The sequence below is a fragment of the Vicugna pacos genome, chromosome 5 (assembly GCF_048564905.1).
Source record: "Vicugna pacos chromosome 5, VicPac4, whole genome shotgun sequence".
NCBI lineage: Eukaryota > Metazoa > Chordata > Mammalia > Artiodactyla > Camelidae > Vicugna > Vicugna pacos.
This window is the reverse complement of record NC_132991.1, coordinates 33,592,365-33,613,347: the sequence shown is the minus strand read 5'-3', so window position 1 is coordinate 33,613,347 and position 20,983 is coordinate 33,592,365. Positions and strand designations below refer to the sequence as shown.

The window sequence follows — 20,983 nt, the reverse complement described above, 5'->3', positions numbered from 1 at the left end:
TGGAAAATGCTGTTTACTATAAATACCTCTTTGATGACTTGTAGCTAATACTTACTGAGTGGGTAATATGTGCCAGACGTTGGGCTCTTTCATCTGCATTAGTTCCCATATTCCTCATGATTATCCCAGTGAGACTGGTTAGTGGGAGTGTGCTTTTGAATTGGTTAAAACTCTTGCTGAAGGTTACACAGCCAGTAAAAGGTGTGATACACTTTTGAGGAATGGTGTTCAGGAGTTTCAGTCACTATCTGTCTTCAGAATTTTGCATTTTTTAGGACCCTAGGTTAACCACATGCATATTCACATTATATTTGGTATGTGCTAGAATCCAGCTCAATCCGATCTACTTCAGAGATGGAGGTGAGAGCTTTTAATAGTAAATGGTGAATCCCTTTTAACTGGTTTGTGTTTTTTATTTCTCGTCTCTCCTACCAGTATTCATTTTTCTTGTTCATTACGTATACAACCTCAGCTGCAGGAAGAGTTTTATTTGCTCTCACCAAGAAGAGCACTTGAGCCCTAATTACCTGTATATCCTTCCTTTCCTTCCCATGAGCAAGACTACTCATGCTGTAATACTGCTGTTGTGCCACCTGGCAGAAGTCCATTTTTGTTCCAGAACCTCCACATTTGGTTTTACCATTGTCCCTGTGAGCATTTGCAGGGACAACCATGACACAAGTAACTTGAAGCGGAATACTGCTTCAGAAATACTTCAAAGCTAAGATGACATGCATTTTATTAAATTTGCAAGCCATGGTTAGATTTTATTGCAGCAAGAAAGACCGGACTTTTGCAGAGTTTGTCACAAGACATGTTGGCCTGTCCTAGAGAAGATTGCTAAGTACTAAATTATTTTCTGGGTTGACTTGATTTTAGTATTTCTGAAGCCATCACTACTCAGACTTTCCAGCCCAATTACCCAATGAGAGAAGGGAGGAGATCACTTCAATAGACTTTTTGTTAGGGTCCACAAAGGTGCCCCTCTTTTGCCACCAAGGATGAAGAATAGAATAAGCCTTTCTTTGAATTTCTCATTATTGAGAATTCAGGAAGTTTGTGAAGGGGTGAATGAATGTAAGAGAAAAGTCTCAGTATTCAGTTTGTTGCTCTCATTTCTTGTTACTATAATTTATCCCTGTCATTCAGAATAAAATCTTTTTCATTGACACATCATCATACTAGGGGTTTGTTAGGGAGAGAAACAAGATGTACTGAGTTATCTGCCACTATGAGGACCTCAAATGTAAATCTCTGATAGAGCTGCACACTTTGGAGATACTGCTTCTTCATCGTCAAACTTCTCACCTCAGCAGAACGTTGGTGTGTTAGTTGAGGCAAAGTGAGCTGTGACAAAACTGCCTTTCAGCCTTTCCTTCCTGCGGGATGTTTGTTTCAGCTGTGGGCAGTTAAACTAAAGCCACGTCCAATTTTTTTCCAGTGAACATTATAAAGTGTTCACATTCAATGCATTTATATGACAGGAGTTAGCAGTAGGGTGTGGAGAGGACTCTAAAAAATTCAAAGTCAAGTATGGAACAGATGGGAAAACAAATCCAAGACCCTAGCTCATTAAATGGTTTCCTTGTGGTCAACAGTGAGTGGGCGTGCAACAGCTTCGAAGCTTCTCTTTTATAGAGAGAGGTCTGAAGAGGGAGAGGATGGATGCTGCCTCCTCTTTATGGAAAAACTGGTGAAGCAGGGGATTTGGCGGAATGTGCAACTTTTGCTCTTGAAAAGTAAACACGAAGGAAAACAAAGCACATTTAAAAATTAATTTATCCCTCCCCAAACACAGCTGACCATCCTCCAGAACTTTCCTCTGCAGACCATCATGACCTCAGGCATGCTTCCGTAGATAATGGTTATATGAAATAGTCATACTTACTCAGAACTCATGCCGATTCCAAGATAGTGTTAAGACACGGGGCGGGGTGGCCTTCAAAATTTTCACTGTGACTCACAGTAAGAGACATTTTAGAGCTGGACGTAGTACATCTACATTTGGAAACATTTTGGAGAAGGACCCGCACACATCTGAAAAGAAAATTTTGTGAAAGAGTGATTACTCTTACTGTGTTTAATGTACTCTTGTTTCTTCTCTTTTTTTATTCTACTTGGTTTTAGTTCATTTGAAAAGAAAGAGAGAAACCTTGTCTTGAACCGCTAAATCGATTTCACTACCCACAAATGGGTCATAACCCACAGTTAAAAAAAGACAACTCCAGCCTGCTCCCAGCAGCTGGCTGCCCGGAAGTCCCCGCCGCCTTCAGGTGGAAGCTCTGGCAGCTCACCCACGGAGTCTCCGACAGTGCTGGCCCCAAACTTTTACTTTTTTTTTTCTTTTTTTGTAACAACTTCATGTAGCCTGACCGTCCCCTCTCTCCAAGCCAGTGATTTGACAGGAAGAGGGAAGTTTACATTTGTGCCTTCTCAGCCGTGGTCATAACACTGGAACAGCTGCTGCCTGATTCTAATCAGCTGAATCTGAGCTCTGCAGAGCGGGGTGTTTCCTAGATCCACGGTAATGCTGCATCTAATTCTTTGTTATGGGTCAGAGTGGAGCATGGACTTTCTGAGGATATGTATCTTTGGGGGATGTGGGAAGGAGAGAAGGAAAGGAGGAAGAATGAGAAATTCCTCTTGGAAGTGGTTGGTGAAATTCACCTTTTAAAAAGAAAAACAAACCCAAACCTCTGCCTGTATTTTTTTTTAATTCGAACAGTGATTTGGAGGGGGAGAGTGGCCTCTTTATTCTTTGCTGCATTTGTTTGACCTTCTGAATTCTGGTACTTACACTAAGCCAGTTTGAATTAAAAGCAAAAAAACAATCCCCACTGCCCAGAACCCAGTCCCATTCAGGAAAGTTGTGAAGAGTAGATAGAAAAAAAAAAAACGAACCACAGTCCAGTTTACAGTTTGACTCCTGTGATGTATGTAATGCTGTAGTCATGGCTTTTGTGTATCTTTAACATCATGTCCTAGTTCATATGTGTCACATTTGCAGAGGGTTAGGGTAATTTTTGATACAGATAATGTTGCCAGTGAGTATCTTCTGAAGGGAAGGCTCTCGACCATGCATAGGAACCAGTAGAGTCAAACACCGTCGGGAGCCACTTTCTTCCTTGTTCCCGTGTCTCTTTGTGTGTGGTTTACTGCACCTCTCAGCACCGTTACCGCAGCACCGTGCTGGCCAGTAATGGGATGGTGGTGAGGCGCCATCCGTGCAAAGTGAGCCCTAGATTGAGAGAGGCTGGGACTTGGTGGTGGTCATCGTTTTATCCCTAGTGTCTGTGACATTGCCTGGTGTGTTGTCGGTGCTCAGTGAGTATTTGATGAATGAATAAAGTACTGCTGGCTACAATAATAATTACCACAATATCAAAAAGATAATATTATAAGAGACTGAGGAACTGATCTGGGCTGAGGATATCGTAAGAAAGCACATCCTTTCGAAGAATTTATTCCGAGTTTGGGAAAGAGAATCAGTTATAAGACAGCCTTACATCCTTCCAGTTGATAAGTAAGTCTGAGCACACGGGTAGGCACTGGTGATGTCAGCACACCTAGAAGGGGTTCCTGCTGTCAGGAAGTCACAGTCTAGTTAGAGGAAACCAAGTTTACAGCACTGCCCTGGGGGTGTGGACAGGAAGGGCCCTTGTGGCACGCTGGGCTAGGATTGAGGACAGTGGTCCAGGGAGGTCGGGTTTGGAGGGATGAACAGGCATCATACCAGCAAAGGAAGGACTGAGGGAGACTTTTTAGAGAGAAGAAGGGCCCAGCCCAGAGACGTGGAGGGTATAGAGGACACCGCCCGGGTGGACCAGCATGGCCGGAGCAGCCTCCAGAAGGCACTCTGGTTGAGTTGAGATCCTACTAGCCCGGCAGGGCCATGTGCCTAAGGTGTTTGTCTTGTATCCTGAGGGCAGTGAGAGCTATTGAAATATTAATGAGACGTAACTTGTGTGCTTTGAAAGGGTTGTGTGGTGGAGGTGGATCATAGGCTCCGGCAAGACAAGAGGTGAAGGGATGGGAAAAACTAGTCCCCCTGCAGGGTTGGGGCAGACAGGCCCACATGCTGCATTTTCAAAGGCATCCCAACTATAGCAACTTGGTGGTGGCCAACAAAACAAAAACAAAACAAAAACAAAACCTTAGGGTCAGGAGTAGACCTTTGTTACAGGTAGCTCACAAATAATCACAACAGCAGCAAACAATGATAATCTAACAGTAAGTCCACTGCTACTTTTATTATGAAGACCGAAGGCTGAGCTGCTGACTTTTCTAGCAACTTTTGCAAGACATGTAAATCCCTCTAGCTGGCCCTTTGTTCCCGTGTTGCCATGGAGTGTCAATAAGCCCAGCTCAGAATAACCCGGGCAGTGAAATGAGAGGTACAGCTTGCTCGCTAGCGTGGTGGCTGGCCAGGTTACACTGTTTTCATTGCTCCCGTCTTGGGAGGAGCACTGGGCAGCTGGTTGCCCTGGCAGCTGTGAAAGGTGGATGTCTCTTGGCGGCCCAGAGCTTGAAATGCAATCAGAACTCGCCTGCCTACTGAGCATGTGCAGCTCGCGCTTGAGCTGATAGCGACTGAAAATAGCCCACTGAGCACCTGTCCCTTGTACACCAGCCCCTGGCTGACTGCCATTTAGGACAGTGTGGGCTCACTTGGTGGATAGGTGAGGGGCTGAGCAGATTATTGTGGTTCTTAGGAAGATCTTGGGAACTCTGGCCCCAGCTTAAAAGGAAACAAAAAAGGAGCAGGCTCTTCTGAGCGGTTCCACTGGGCACTTTTGTGGTTGGTTGGCGGCTGCAGCGGCTGCGTGTGTACAGTGTGTGCTGAAGGCTCCACACTGTTCTCCTTGCTCAGCCAAAGTGTGGTCCAGCAAACAGACTAAGAGGTATAAGTTTTCTCATGGATGGAAAGGCTTTCCTAAAAAACTCCTGGATTAGGGGCAGAGGGTATAGCTTAGTGGTAGAGAGGTCCTGAGTTTGATCCCCAGTACCATTAAAAAAAAATATATATATATGCCTAATTGCTCCCCGCCCCCCCAAAAGAAAACCTGGATGGTAGCCATCCTAGTTTATCCTGCTTCAGTTTTAGAAAGAGGAGACATTGAGATAAATTATTTTGTTTAATTTTCTACCTGCTCTTTAATCTCCGGTGATGATCAGTAGATCACTTCTACAAGGTGTCTCTTTGCTAAATTATTCTTTCCCAGCAGTCCAAGTGTAGGCATGGAATAGAATCCCAGCATGTCAGGATTGTCTGTTTCCCTTTGGGACTGTTCCATTTCCTTCTGGGCTTTCGTCTCTCCAGCGGGCTTGCCATCGTTGGGCAGGCTTGGCACGCCAATGTGGATGGAAGCAGGCTCTGGAAGGAAATACTTCTGAAATGACTGGTGGTATTAAAACTACTATTTAAAAGTGACCCTTCTGAGAGCTTGGGGTTATCTTTAGGCTGTCAGGGCTCTGCAGCCACAGGAGCCAAAAGGGACTCTGCAGAAACCCTGGCCTGTTGCTCTCGCCTTGGTTTGTGTTTAGATATTCTTGCTCCCCAGCCAGTGGCCTCGTGACATATCTCAGATTTAGCTGCCTGTCTTCTGCCAAGGTCCAAGATTATTGTGGAAGCTGGGGATAGTGGGCTCAGCCACAGAGACTCGGTGGGGGCGGGGGTTGGGGGGCAGGGGACGGGTGTTTAAAAAGCCGGTTCTGGTTTGTAGCACTCTGAAGAAATGCTTTCTGTTTCTACCTGGAGTATAGGTACCTGGAGCCTTTCTGTGGGCTCGGGTAAAAAAAGAATAAACTCAAAATGACCCGCATTCAGCTGTCTCGTGGTGACTGGAGGGTCTTTCATCTAGGATGAAGGAGCCAGTCTTCCTAAGTGTGCTGGATCTGGGAGTTAATAAATTCTTGTGGACCAGATTAACTAGACTGATGGGGTAAAGAAGATAGGCAAAGTGAAGATCAAGTTACAAAGGCTGGAATAAAGACACACATGGCATATATTCCTTAAGGGATTGAAGACATGGGACTCTTCTCTCCCCAACCCTTCATGGAGTTCTGGACCCGGCAGGGCCTTGGGACATGATGGGAAATCGGAGGATAAGGAAGTAGCAATATCAGAGGCTTGGGCTCTGCCCCAGTATTTCACCTTTGAGTATCTTCATCTCTTTGGCTTCATTTGGGCTGGAAAGAAACTGGTCTAGACATTACCTTGTTTCCTCTGTGCTTTTCTCTGGGGTTGGGTATGGTAGGGAGCTGGAGAGGAGGAATTGAGCTGAATTTCACTAATTCTATATATTTTCGCCTTTAGCTTTGGGTGCCACGATGCCTAGAGGCTGGCATTCTATGACTGCTAACAAATTGGAGCCCTGCCCATCTTTTGAAGGGTTTATCTCTGTGGTTTGAAAGCTTCCGGAAAGGCTGTGGGGGTGTGGTGGCGGCTTGCTGCTGGTAAGCAGAGCAAAGCTCTGCAGCCTTGGAGGCTCTGTCCCTGATTCCCAGAGAAGAAGGTCAAGCAGGGCACTGGAGGGAAACAGAGGTGGGAGCTGGGCGCTGAAGCGCGCCCCATGGCGCCTTCTCTGCTATCTGGTCCCACGTACAGCCCTCACTTAAGGTTTCTTGTAAAATCAGAATTGTCATTATAGAGCCTGGGTAGGAAACCCTCACTGGAGCAGTGTGCACTCCCTAGATGTCCTGGGGGTAAGGGGGAGCCAACCCAAATGAGTCAGGAGCATGTCTTCCCATCCTGTGAACAGAGCGTCTAGCCTCAGACTTTCTATAGGTGGTACCACATCACTGCCTCTTCTGAACCGAAACAAAAAATGACTTCTGTGAAATGTTTGTAATTCCCCAGCTCTTTTTACCCCCTGCCTTCAGTCTGTGGTACCCCGTCGCTCTTCCAGTAAGTGGAGCTTCACTCAGACTCAAGAATTGTCATTGTGTGGGGGTGGGGTGAAGTTGGGGTGTATTGTGGCTGCTTAAAGAATTCCTTAGTAGGTACTTTTCATTGGACCTTGTAATCATTTGTTTCTCTAAAGCAACGATGCAAAAGGTTTGAAGACAAAATGAAGAAGTCCTTATTTTCCTGCACTTGAAGGAGTGGCTTCATGGACACAGCGCACATGTTAAAGCTAAGTCTGTGCTACATTCAGGGAATCTCAAAAAGCATGGAAAAGACAGACCAGTATTGTCTTGGGTTAGCACCCCACAATGCTCTTTAACTTATTAGTCATTTAAACACAGACTGGGTTTTTGGCTTTGAAATAGGTGTGGCTGCTGCAATAGGCTTAACTTACATGGATGATTTCAGAGACAAGGAGTCAGCCCAGACACAAAATAAACAGATGGAGCTTCCCCCCTCCCCTTACAGCTTCAGCAGTTCAAATGCAGGGTGAGTTAGGAATCCTTATCACCTTCAGCAAAGCAAGAAGGGGAAAATGATGTAATTCACTCTTCCTCACTCCCTGCTGAAAACGCCATTATTTTCATTGATAGGAGGAAAGTGGCAGCGGAGACCAGGGGCATCTGTTTCCCTGCTGAGCAGGCAAGTCCTGCGTGACCTCCCTCCACTGGCTAGAGTGCTTTGATCGTCCTGATCACCGTAGCATCAGAGTAGCCAAAAGTCCTCAAATCAGTCATCCATGGAAGGAGCAGGAGGTAAAAGCCCTGCTGTTCTGTTAATGTATTAAATAACTCCTTGTTGTAGGAACCCTTGTATTTTGCCTCTTTCTTCTAGCACGCAAACAAGCAAACACAAAACCTAGCACACCACAGAAAGTGCTAATTTTCCACCCTTGCAAGCCCGAGTAGGTGAACAGATGTGACGCCGTGGCGAGCTCCTGTGGAAAGAAGAGGTTTGCACAGACATGCTGGCTCGGTGACTAAGCCGTGCCTGAAGATCTCTGCTGACATTTAAAGACTTTATGGGCTCAGGCTGCTCTGAAAGCCAGCGTCATGTCTCTTCCCACCTCTAAATCCTTTCTGTGGAGAGAAAATTCATTCTGAAGCAAATGTTCATCGGGCTTGCCCTCCTGCCAACGCTGAGGCAGGTGTGGGGTGTGCGACGGTGAGCGCGTAGGCCCGGTCCCTTCCCTCAGGGTGCGCACAGTCTAGAGGGAGGCTGGGGTGCTCAGCAGCCAGCAGACTCACATATGCAAGTGTAGACGTATGCGAGTGTAGACGGGTGGCTCCAGCTTTACATTTGGGTGTGTGAACAAAGGCTTCTCTGAGGAAACAGCAAGTGAGGTGAGCTCTGTGGGGAAGCATGGGCACTGACTGGGTGGGTGGGGGTGTTGGCAGGGAGGGAGCCAAGTGTTTCGTGTGGAGGGAATTCCATACCTCGCGGGCCTGAGGTCCTGAAGCAGGAAGAGGCAGTCCCAGAACGGAGGGGATCTGAGGGGAGGAGGAGGAGGAGGAGGAGGCAGGGATCATGGGAACCACAGTGTCTCCATTTTGAGGCTCATGGAATCAGGCTTGTACATCTGAAGGGGGGAGCCATTACTCTGTGAGGGAACCAACACTTGGAGGAAGAACACATGTGGACTAGAGGACACATGAGTTCAAGATCATGGAAACCCTAAAATTATTTTTTGTTGTTACTGTTCTAATGTGTTGGTGATCTTGTTCGGATGTCCGTATTCTCTCTCTTAATTCCTGGAACATACTTCCTTCTTGGCTTTTACAGCTTTACCAAGTATCAGTTTCTCTGATCAGAAAAAAAAATGTGACTTGGGTTCCCTAAGTGGGCATTGTACAATGAGAGCCTTTAGGCACTTGGAGTCTTTTTTTCCTGAGCATACAGCCTGCCTTCTTGCCAGACCATCAAATGCCCTTCACTAGGCATTCCGGATGGACCTTTGTGTTTCTGTCTTAGGAGCAGGCTTTCTGGCTGTGATACCTGGCATTGCAAAATCCATCCATAAGCCTTTGTTTAATGCCAGAGATCTCAAATGCTTTCAGATTCTGGAGAGGTGCCCACCACACTCTCGGATTAGGAATAATGGAAGGACTCCCGTGTCAGTGAGCCTAATATAAGCTGTCATTTCAAATGAATGAATCGTTTATACTGTTGGAAAGAGTCCAGGGATGTTTGGGGTTCCTATTTTAGCCTATGAAGTTCTGAGCTGTTGGACTTTATAACAGTAGTCTAATAGCTGCATTGTTGTTTAGGCTCCTTTGAGGTGAGCCTGTAAGAAATTCAGCCTGTTCCTTTTGCTGACTCCTGGGATCAGCTACAGGCTGGTTTATTTGGAGCATTTTCCCATTTGTCTTTTGTGTCAAAGACTTTAGTGGGAAACGTGGGGTTTGGTGCACCATTTAGAATGATAATCAGTTTAAATGCCTTAAAGCCTTCTGGAGTGCATGACTGGGCAGGTGGGCGGGAGAACGGGGAGATCCGTTCCTCGTGCTGTGCCCAGATTGCTCAAGTCCCACTTAAGTCGTAAATGTGGATACTCTTACTACGAGGCATGAGATTATCCCAAACTGGGGACAGTCTTAAAACGTCCGCGATGCTCTTTGCTCTGCCTCTTCCTCTGCCAGTCGAGGATTAGGCTCTGAGAGGAGGTGTGTCCAGATGGTGAGCTGAGTATCTCTCAGAACCAGAAAAATCTCTTCAAAGATTTGGCCGCGGTGAGCCCCTGGGATTCCGAGCCTGTGCCTCTGATTGACGAGCCAGCCCTGCATCCTTCCAGGGGTGTCGAGTGTTGTAAACTCGTTGCCGCTCCCAGCCAGACGCGGGCCGCGAGTGTGTTCACACAGGCCTGGTTCTGGGGATACAAAGGGCACACGGTGCCAGCCATAACACTGAGCAATGCCAGGGGTGCCTTTAGAACGAACAGTGTGGGTGAGCTCCGCAGAGAGGGAATACCTCTGGCTTGACGTTTCAATTACTGAATTATTTAAATGAGTGTCAGTTAGGAAGAGTAGACTTGCTGCCTTCTGCCAGGACACTTCCTAGTTCTTTGCACAGGCAAGTGTAAAATGTTTCATGTCAGAGAGGGTGCTTCCTGACCAGACTGTAGAAAATCAGCCGCAGAAGGTGATTATCCTTCCTTAGTGTTCCCTGACGTGTAGTGTATTTATGTCACGGTCTGAGAGATTAGAGGTGCACAGACCCTTGCCTATGGCCCTAAAAAAGGTTTTGCGATAGTTCTCACACCTCCCTGCCCCACAAGCCCATCCCAAATAAGATATCACAGGCCCACACATGTTATGGTTATTCCTAAATTTTAACAAGACTAAAACAGTGAGTCATAGACATTTTGGGGCCTGCTGTATTCCTTTGAATTGTGAATATTACGATCTGAAAATGTTACTACCTTGCTTTTAACCTTCTTTGTTGAATTGGTAATCCTAGCCCAGAAAATCCTTTTGGCATCTCTTCAACTAATCCACTCCGTTGGATGAAATTGCCAAAGTGGCATTTAACTAACAAGTGTGCTTATGTGCATATGTGTGTGTGGGTGCATGTGGTCATTCTTATATTTTGTGAATTTAGGGTCTTTATTTATATTTGACTCTATGTTAAAAAAAAATGGATTCATCAAGGATTCTGCTAATTAGTTATATGGGAATATACAAATTAAGAAGATTGAACATTGGTGAGAAGCAAAATAGGAAGCAAAGTTGGTGAAGGTTTTGTACTTTCTTTTGCTAACTGCTGAACTGAGCTCACGGTCCCTCCGTATCAGAGATTGAGTTAATTATTACAGACAATTAAGAACTGTCTTGCTTCCCGTTTTTTTCTTTTTTCTGATTGGGGCAGGGAAGAAATGAAAGACCTGGGTCTGGACTTAGTTTATGACCCGACAGGGTAAGATCTGATTGAGATCTATAGTCTTATGCCTGTATGCATTGCACAGTTGGATAGAGTGGATTGAATCTTACCAAAGATGGTATTTACTGAAGGCTGCCCAATTCTGGCAAAATTCTTTAGGTTATAGTTTAAACATCTGTCAGACCACCCCCACATCCTTTCAGAAGCTGGGGAACTTGGAAAGGCAGTGTGCATCTTGCATCTGTGGACCTAGAGTTCAGTTTGGGGTGAAACTTTAAAACAGAGTTTACTCCGAGAGCGTATCAGAGAAATTATTATTGTTGTTATTTTATATTTTTAAAAATTGACATGTTTTTTATTAGGATCACGGAGTGTCAGTAATTCTTTGGTACCCGGGACCATCCATTTCCGTAGGATCAGTGATGAGTGCACCTTCTATAGTCTGCAGGTGCTTGTTTATTGTTCCTGGTGGACTTAGGTGCAGCGAGTTGAATGACTCATACCCCTAAATTCATTATCAGTCCATGAGCAGCTCCTCTCCTATATTGTTTTCATTTTACCCCTTCATCCCAACTCTAACCCCTCATCCCCAGCCTGGCACCAACAGATACAACCTCCTTAATGTGTTAAGTATGTATTTTTGGATATTACTGACCTTTAAAAATTATTTAGGGTCATAAAATACGTGTTTGTGTTGCAAATTTGTGTAAATTGAACTATCGCACGGTTTTTAAAGTTTGTTTTTTTACAAAAAATTCTCTGCTGTGATCACAGACAAATCAATATGACACCATTAACCCTCCCTCTCCCCCTCATCTGTTTCCCTCCGAAGAATCCTCACCTGTTGGGCAGCATAGTTGGCAGCCCTCAGTCCAGCTCTGTGCCATTTGACAGCGGCAAGCATGTCTAGACTCCCTAGAAATATTATCTTTCCACTTGCGTTTGGCAAGTGTAAACTTTTTGCCGGATTATGTCAACTGATATATATGTTTCTCATCCTCATAGAAAAGAATTGGTGCTGGAACTTCTCTTGGATTTCTCTAGGCAGGGAAAATAAAGACTATCTCTTGGCTCATTAAAATTTTTGCTCATTAAAAATGTCTGAGGGCTCTTGATTCTCGGGGGTGAGACTGGTGACATACATACACTGTCAGCGGCTATTTTAGATTTTCTGCTTTCAGGCAAGTCTTTGCTCTTGGATGAGCCCCTTGTGGTTTTCAAAAGACCTAGCAAGTCAATTATAAATAGAAGCCCTGTGTCTGTGTGTCCGCATGCACTTTACTCTGTGGGCCGAGGCACCCACACTGCAGTGGGCGGTGAACTATTTTTCGCTTCTTTGAAGAGGGAAGAAGAAAGCCTAAGAATGCTTTTCTCTTTTTGAGATAACCCACACCTCTACACACACCCACATAAATCTGTGTAAATGAGCTTGACATTTCCAAAGACCTTACCTGAAGGTCTCCTCTTGGAAGCACGGCCACCTGACCTGTTATTTTAAGAGAGAAGCAGGTGTTTCACAGACCTCTGCAGGGGGTTCCAGGATTAGGAGGCGGCCTGTCTGTGCTGTAGACCTTTGGAGGGAGCTATGAGAGCAGACTTTCCATATATGAACTTGGGTGAGAGTGGCCTCATCTGACTAAATCTGTGGCCTCCAAGACTTGGCTGTTTACATTCTGTCTTCACTTCCCTTCCCCACTAGTGGAAGCTGTTGGGACCAGCAGGTCTGAACTAATTATCCTAACAAGGGAGGGGAAAAGAAAGAAAGAGTGACTTGAAAGATGAAAGTGCACGTGAGTGTTTTGGAAAGAGACAGGAGGTCTGATTAGGTGAGCTTCGCTGACCATCCATCTTGTGCCTTGGACCCACCTGGTATGGGCTGCTCCGTTGGGCCCTCTGGTTACTGTATTGTTCAAGCGTCGTTCTGTTCCCTTTGTCTTTCTGTGCCCTCATCCTCAGTAATTGGTTCCAATTTTTTTTTTCCTACCAGTTGAAGTAAACAGCAATGAGATCCCATTGTATTCAATGTAAAAACTTCAGTGTTACTGCTGTTGAAAAATGATCTAGACATCTAGCTGAAAATATTGATAATATGGATTTGTAGTCAGAGACTGTGCATCCTCATACACTGTCACTATGCTGGTATATTTCTGACGCAGACAGCTGATGGCAGGAACGTCAGCAGTCCTCGTGTTGCTAGTTGATGGAGATTTATCTGGAGCTAGCAAGAGCTGGTATTAACAGATAACCATCTATAGGAGCCTTTAAAAAAAAATAAAGGTAATGAGTGTTATGTTCCGGTAACACAATTTATTTTGATTCAAGTATTGGGATAGGAGAACCCATGAGACCAATGATAACATGAACCACAGTGGAAGAAATTCATTTTCAGAAGCCTGTGGACAGATGATAACCAACCATTCTTTGGCTGAGTAGGTCCTGAAAGAGCACCCAGCTTACATGAACACGTTCGTATCTTGAGAGGTGGTTATTATTTGGTGGTTGGTCAGGTGAGGGATACAAAATAACAGAATATGGACATCATGGTCAGTGGGGTTGCTCCACCTGACTTGCTGTTTGGTTAGTGTGTTTGCTGTAATGGTCTTGGCGAAACTATCATTCCCCCAATGGGGGCAAAACCCATGCAGTGATTTTTGTTTGTTTGTGTTCCTTCCTCTCTCTCCTTTGCAGATGAGAAGCCCAAGGTAAACCCCAAACTTTACATGTGTGTGTGTGAAGGCCTCTCCTGTGGGAATGAGGACCACTGTGAAGGCCAGCAGTGCTTTTCCTCGCTGAGCATAAACGATGGCTTCCACGTCTACCAGAAAGGCTGCTTCCAGGTCTATGAGCAGGGGAAGATGACCTGTAAGACCCCGCCGTCACCTGGCCAAGCTGTGGAGTGCTGCCAAGGGGACTGGTGTAACAGGAACATCACGGCCCAGCTGCCCACTAAAGGTTCCCATGGGCTTTTCTATTTCTAGATCAAGGGTTTTTGTTGGTATTTTCCTGACTCTGTGTGGGTTAAAGATGTAAGTAGCCACAAGGCTTTCCTCCTACTCTTTGAACAGTGGGTGGCAAGGTGGGTAGCTGTAGGGAGGAAGAGAAAGGCATGGCCTTTTGGAATCTACAAGGAGGATGGATGTTTGGGGGAAAGTGAGCAAGGTGATGTCTACCTTGGGGACCGTTTGGCTGCCCAGATCTCTCTTGGTTGTCATGAGAGGTGAACAGTTCCTGGCACCCTTTTCTGTTAAGGAGCTATGATGTCATAATTCGTGAAACAATTCTGCTTGGTTAATAGTCATCTATGTTGAGTGTGTAGGGAGGAAAATGAAACATAAGGCTTCAGTGCCCGAGTGGAATACCTTCCCTTCTTTACGAGAAAGGAGACAAAGACAGTCTCCCATATCTGATGCCCAGTGATCTATCACTGAAACTTGAAGCTGGGTGAGATTTCACATCAACCTTGTGGTTTTTGTGGAATCTTCTCTGTATAATAATCACGATGGATTTCAGTCCTCCTCTGAAACTGTTTCCCCATAAAATGAGCACTAAATTGTGATGCCAAAGTCCCTACAAGTATTAATTAATTAAAAAATTGTCTTTGTGGACTCAGTCGAAGCCAAATTTATTCTCTTAGTATATGGTACATTTTAATAGACATAAATAGTCAATTTTGTACTCACAAAAGAAGAAATAAACTGTAGGAGAGGCTACTAAGAATATCCATGGCCAGAAATGTCAGCCAGTAAGGGAGGAGGCAGAAAAATGAATAAAAGCTGATACAAGATCATATAATTTTTGAAGTTATGGTGAGGACCTTAAGGCATATGGGAAAGGTAAATTCTGATAAGCAAATAGGGTTGAATAATAAAGGAGATTTTTGAAAGAGAGTTCAAGTATTTAAATGGTTACAACTAAAAGGGTGCTAGATGGAATAAACTTTACTCTTAAACTTTGTGAGTTAAATTGTTATCAACAGAGTGGAGACACCACAGAGAAATGTCTGCATTTATACAAAAATTTTATCTACAGTATGAGAAGTTTCTAATCTGCAGAATACTCTGCCAGATTAGAGTTGTAATAGAAAATTTATTTTCTTTACTTAAAGAATTCCTAATTTAATTAGGGAGGCCCAATATTTGTAATTTAATGTTGTATATAATTAGTTTTACACTTTATCATACAAATGACACATACGATGGAGTATTATGTGCCAACTTGTTGATTAATTTGATTTGGAAAGTTAAAAGAAATATCAAAAGGAAGTTAGGGTTGCGATTGGATGGCTGAAGGGGCCAGGGACTTGGAAACGAGTAAAGCATACTTTGGGGCAAACAGGGCTTGGTGACATAATGTCACGAAGGGGCCTGAGATTCATAGGTGATTACGGCTTTGGGATCTTTTAATCTTGGCCCTTACCATCTAACTAAGAAATTTTGATTTAACTCACTAGGCAAGATGAAAGACTTTCTGGATATTTGCTTGAGTGACCTGGGAGTGTTGGGTGCATGCATGCGTTTTTGAAAGGTAATGAACAATGTCTGAGCCAGGGAGTGAATGAGCGATTCGGCAAGTGAGTGAGTAAGTGAATGACTGTTTTGAGCTAATGAATGAATGTTGAATAAGTGAGTTATAGATCAGATGAATGAATAGATTCCTTGGCAAAAATCATGATGTAAAGAGAGCAATGAGAATTCAGCAATGTATGTCCAAGGTACACTGAAGAGCGAGACCACTGATTGGGTAATTTGGTCTTAACTCAGGTAGCACTTTCTCATAGGAATATCTCAGTGTAATGTCCGTCTGTCAGGACTTGATGATAAAAATATCCTTACAGGTCCAATCTAAGTTAATAAGGACAGTATCAGAGATTTGTATAGTACCTTATATTTTAAAAATACTTTTCACATACATGCATTAATACAGTTGGTTCTCAGTGGAATTTTTTCAAACTCCAGTTGTGTCTAAATGAATAAGGATTAAATGACTGGGCTGTTGGCCAGATGTTAGGAAGTGTTTTAGTTTTAACACTTTGTGGCTTGTAAGACAGTGTGGTCAGGAGCAGGAACTACTCGTTAGGTATCAGTTATGCTAAATACTAAGTCAACGATGATCCTTACAGCCAATTACCCTTTCCTCTCCCATCTCCAGGGAAATCCTTTCCTGGAACACAGAATTTCCACTTGGAGGTTGGCCTCATTATCCTGTCTGTAGTGTTTGCAGTTTGCCTTCTAGCCTGCCTACTGGGAGTCGCTCTCCGAAAATTTAAAAGGCGCAACCAAGAACGCCTCAATCCCAGAGATGTGGAGTACGGCACCATCGAAGGGCTCATCACCACCAATGTTGGAGACAGCACTTTAGCAGTGAGTTTGTGGCCCCAGGGGACCCCAAACATAACAAAGATGGCTGAAGATGCTTTCTTATTTCAAGCATAAATGCTAACCAGTAACTGGTGACTAACTAGACGGTGTTTATACATGCCGTTGGTCAATTATGTCCTAAGCAAGCATATGCTGATACTCTATATAAGTTTAGTCTCCTCTATGTGAGAACATTTATCTTAGACATTTACATTAAATGAGGGAGTGTATTTATTTTAGCTGACTCTTGGTAGTTATTTTTCTTTTGAGAGTAAAGGAAGAGGGACAGACAGTGGTTGCCTATAATTTGGGGGGGGCTTGGAGTTTATGCTACTTAGTTACACTATTTTTAGCAATAAAAGTGCTTTCAAAAACAGCATCTTTTGCTTAATATTAAAAATCCCTTCTAGATTATTTCAACACTATAATTTAAGACTTTAAAACCCGACATCCAAAAAAGTGGCTATTAAATTTTTCATGTTCTTGTGCTGCCCCCTTGTGGAGTGCAGTCATTTGGTTAGACCAGGGCAGTCCAATAGAAATGTGCGGCACATGTAATTTAAATTTTGCTAGTAGCCATTTTTAAAAAAGTTAAAAAAGAAAACCACAGGTGATATTAATTTTAAGACTATATTTAACCTACTGTATATAATTATTATCATTTCAACATATAATCATAAATAATTATTAATGAGATATTTTTGCACCCCCCCTTTTTTTTTTGGGAACTGAGTTTTCAAAATCTGCTGTGTTTTTTACATATACAGCACGTATCGGTTCAGATCAGCCACCTTTCTCTGACTGGGTGTCAACATGTGTCTAGTAGCTACCCTAACAGACAGCACAGGGCTAGAAACCATTGTTACTTGTTTTAGAGTTACTCTTTTGCACATTTTTAAATGATGAAATGACATTAAAAAGTGACTGTCTTCCTTTTTTCACTTTTTAAAACAACTTTAAACTTTAAGTGAGGAAAGGGAATCACGTTCTGTGGATGGGGTGCCATCAAGTGCCAAAGGGAAAAGTAATAACATTCTACAGGGATACTGTGCTGAGCTGGGTGCTCCTCTGAAAAAGGCAAAGCTTTGTGACTGTTAGTGAGATGTTACAGACATGCTGTTACCCAGTTGAGACTCTTCTTGTCATAACCTGATGAACTGAAAGATGGTCAAGGGGAGAGGGGTGTAGATCAGTACTAAGCATGCACGAGGTCCTGGGTTCAATCCCAGTACCTCCATTAAAGAAAAAGAAAGAAAGAAAGGTGATCAAGGTGGTAGCTTTTATGTTATTCAGTGTTATTTAATGCCATGACCATGTATCACCTAAGATCATCTTGTATTAAGTCTTGTTCTCCTCGATAACAAACTTAAAAGTGTCTGGGAGTCCTGCAGTTAAGCCTGCCCTGCGACTGCTTTTTTGCTGGAGAAGACTTGACCTCACTAGTCTTCCTAGCTCAGTTGGTACACCTGGACTACAACCCTTGGCGAGTTGTTAAAACATCTGATGATGGCTGATCCAGGCTGGGAAATATCCCATCCTACTGCTTTCCCCATCACTGGACCACAGTTGGGTGTACTTTTTTGTATGAAAAAAGGGGGAGGCAATCTTGTTTGGCTCCTTTAACTTACCTGTTTAAATCGTGGTAGTACAGCGAAACTGGGAAAAGAAGAAATAAGGGTGTTTCATTTAAAAAGTGAAGAAATACAGGTTTTTATTAGAAAGGTACTTGGAATTTTATTTCAAGTTTTAAGGCAAATTAAATGAGTTCATTGACTTAGTAGCAAGGAAGATACAAGGCTCTGCATCCCGACAAAGCTTTTAGCAAAGCAAGATTCTGAGACAGTCAGAACTTTGCTCCTCAGAGCTACTAATGTAGCTGATCACGTTGGGCAATGATTGGGATTTCCAGTGTAAATTACTGTTTCAGTGGCTTCTATAATTTTGAAAGCGGAACAGAAGTATATGTTAAAATAGTCTCAACCCAACCATGTTAGATGACTATCATGATATAATGACACCGTAAGGAACACTGTTTAAAACAAGTTGTCATCATTGGTCTACATACTAGCTTATTTAAGTGAGATGCTCATTTATGTGATTCAGCAATGCATACCTTACTAAACAGCTCCCCTACGTTGAAAAAGAAGCCTTGGGATCCAAGAGTTGAAGTAGATGTTTGTTAGTCTTTGATTGATACCACCCCCTCCCTGAAGTCTGTGAACTAGGTTTAGAACCAGGGTTATACATTATGATGAAACAACACATTAGTTTAATTTTCAGAATTATTGTCTCAAAAAAATTGAATGAATAAAGAGAAACAAAGAACAGCCAAAGAGAGGGTTAAGGAGATATGAAACTCTGCTTCATCTACATTCAGTTTCTTGTTGATTATCCATTTTGTGGCTTTTAAGGATTCTAAATTTCTTCCTTTGGATGTTCAGATTTTGGTAATTTTGCTGATCAACAGTACTTCACAGTGATGCTCAGAGTAAGTAAAAGATGATGAAATTCAAACAAAGAATGTATCACTTTAACAGGCCAGCTAAAATGTTTGGGAAAGGAAGGACAAGCTTTGGGGGAGCGTTAGCTCAACGTCACTGCACCCTTACCACAATCACCGTGGGCACAACATTGCTTATTACAGAGAATCCATTCCTGATTGAGAAGGCTTCCACTTCTTGGCTTGTACTGAGAGTAAGAAGGGAAAATTTATGAATGAACTAATTGGGAATCTTTTTTGTAGTGTGTTCATTTTTAGAAGTAGATTTGGGGTATGGTTTTATGTTTTAATGAAAGATTTTTTTCTCTCCCTGCTTTGTGGGAAATTGACATCAAGAAATGACATAGAGGAATTAATTTTGTGATTCTTTTGTTCCTCACATACCTACAAGGTAACCTTCATCCAGGTAGCCCTCTCCTCTTGAGTGTACCAGTTTAAAGGACCTCACATGGCCACTGGAGTCTTTCCAAGACAAACAGCATTAGAGTTGCTTGTTCCTTATTCCCAGTTTGTTTGTTCCTTATTAGAGTCCCTTAGTCGACATGTCAACTAAAGTGGATCCATCGGTAGATACCTATGAGCAGAGCAGAACACAGTCAGCTTTGCCCAGCTCTTGGATTTGCGTGCCCATTCTCCTCTTTTTGCTCCACTCACTTTTCTGTCTACTGCTTCCCCTTGAGCTCAGCTCTGCCTGCATCTTGGACTTTCTAGTTTGCATCTTTGACTTTGTCCACTCAGCTTCTTTTTTTGTATATTTTATTCTAAAACTCTAGATACAAGAAAGAACTACTTATCCCTCTGAAAAACCTATATCATATATTAGGGAGAATGCTAGCTTCTGAAATAAAAGCAGGCCTTCCTCCGGTGGGGCTTTCCACGCACACGAACAGTCCAGGATTGCTGCCCCCGTGCAAGTTACACCCACGTGCATGCTCATCCTCTAACCTGGGAGCTGTTCCTCAATAGCTTCTCTTTCTCCTTGTTTTGAACCACAGGATTTATTGGATCACTCGTGTACATCGGGAAGTGGCTCTGGTCTTCCTTTTCTGGTACAAAGAACAGTGGCTCGTCAGATCACACTGCTGGAGTGTGTCGGTAATTGTTTTCCCTTTCCTTTGCGGGTTATGTGCGGTGATAGCTGTGGTTCTAGGAACAGAATGGACCTTGGAAAATCTGCTTCTCGTTGCCTGTTGCTTGTTAAAGGTCAAATGTGAGGTAGCTGTGTGGTGTGGCTATGCCTCTAATCTCTGTGACTTGTGTTGGAGCACTAGAACTTGGTGAAGCTCTTGTCAAAGTAGTCTGCCACTAGTTAGGACAGAGAATGCCTCGTCAAAACCTTTTAGTTTAAATTAGACCCTTCAGGATGATGGGATTGCTTAAAAATAAATTAACATGGCTGCTCCTGACATTGGCATTGGAGGGGCTGAGGTAAGTCGGCTTTTGGACAATTAACTTGGTGATTGCAATTCTCTTTCTCACTCTTCCCCTGCCTTAACCAAAAAAGAAAGAAATGTAGCAAAGCTACATCTATAACTGCTTTATTTAAGCAAGAGCTATGTAATTTCTCTATGGCCTCACATTTTTTCCCATATTGGAACCTATTTGTGTAGAGATGTAATCATAGTGTGTATATAATCCGTGCTCCTTTTTTCAGTTTTAAGCTCACACACATTTCCATGTATTTGTACACATAACAGAAATTTGAAAGATTGTGTAATTGTCTGTTGAATGATATCTTTAATAATACTGCTTGAAAAAGTTTTTGCGCCCATTGCTTCTTTGAGTGCACAGAATACATTCCCAGGAATTGGGGTTCCTGGGTCAAAATTTGCGATTTTTTTATGGCTTGTCTTATTTACTGTCGGATTGCCCTCTAGGAAGATGGTGCAAAATGCTTTTTTCCCCGTAAGTCCTGAGTTGTATTAGTTGTAGTATTGTGAGGTGGTCATTTGCAAGTCACATGATAGTTTTCATTCACGTCCCCTTAGATGGCGTGCGGGGTTGGCCACAGTAGCAATGATGGACTAGAAACGTCTCCACGCTCTCCTCCTACTTCTCCTGGTTTCTCTGGGCTGGCTTTGCAGCTCCTGCTGCAGAGGTGGCTGGCCATCATAAGCTGTCTCTACCACTTGTCTGCTATCCTCCAACTTTTCTTCCTGTTTTTCTGGAAACCAGGACACCCTCAAATGCAGGAGTGGAAGAGGGTGGGCAGAGGTAGTCAAAGCAGCGACTGCCACCTTCAGGCACACAGGCGGCCAGCAGGGGCCTGTCGCCTTTTCTCTGGATCTGTAGCTACTGTGGCTATTTCTGAACCCCTGCTTCCTGCTGCTTCTCCACGGTGGA

General features: G+C 43.5%; 1 protein-coding gene and 1 long non-coding RNA gene across 15 annotated transcripts in view; one reads left to right on the top strand and one right to left on the bottom strand.

The window, feature by feature from the left end:
• LOC116280632 (uncharacterized) overlaps positions 1 to 20,983 on the bottom strand; it is a 177,970-nt gene that overhangs the window by 31,156 nt on the left and 125,831 nt on the right. For 3 of the 6 annotated variants that reach the window (XR_012072597.1, XR_012072599.1, XR_012072598.1), the window contains 7 exons: positions 19,586 to 19,686; positions 19,025 to 19,214; positions 18,750 to 18,828; positions 17,769 to 17,796; positions 12,650 to 13,042; positions 5,148 to 5,374; positions 1,889 to 2,037 (listed from right to left, as the gene is read on the bottom strand). This is a non-coding gene — a long non-coding RNA (uncharacterized lncRNA). The remainder of the gene's footprint in view (positions 1 to 1,888; positions 2,038 to 5,147; positions 5,375 to 12,649; positions 13,043 to 17,768; positions 17,797 to 18,749; positions 18,829 to 19,024; positions 19,215 to 19,585; positions 19,687 to 20,983) is intronic. The other 3 variants (XR_012072602.1, XR_012072600.1, XR_012072601.1) reach the window with 2 other exon arrangements.
• ACVR1 (activin A receptor type 1) overlaps positions 1 to 20,983 on the top strand; it is a 198,258-nt gene that overhangs the window by 153,077 nt on the left and 24,198 nt on the right. For 8 of the 9 annotated variants that reach the window (XM_072960991.1, XM_072960993.1, XM_072960990.1 and 5 more), the window contains 3 exons: positions 13,472 to 13,735; positions 15,932 to 16,143; positions 19,636 to 19,735. In XM_072960991.1, coding sequence (XP_072817092.1) covers positions 13,472 to 13,735; positions 15,932 to 16,143; positions 19,636 to 19,735 — 576 coding nt within the window. Of the gene's footprint in view, positions 1 to 8,111; positions 8,251 to 13,471; positions 13,736 to 15,931; positions 16,144 to 19,635; positions 19,736 to 20,983 lie in introns of those variants that run through there. The other variant, XM_072960995.1, reaches the window with a different exon arrangement.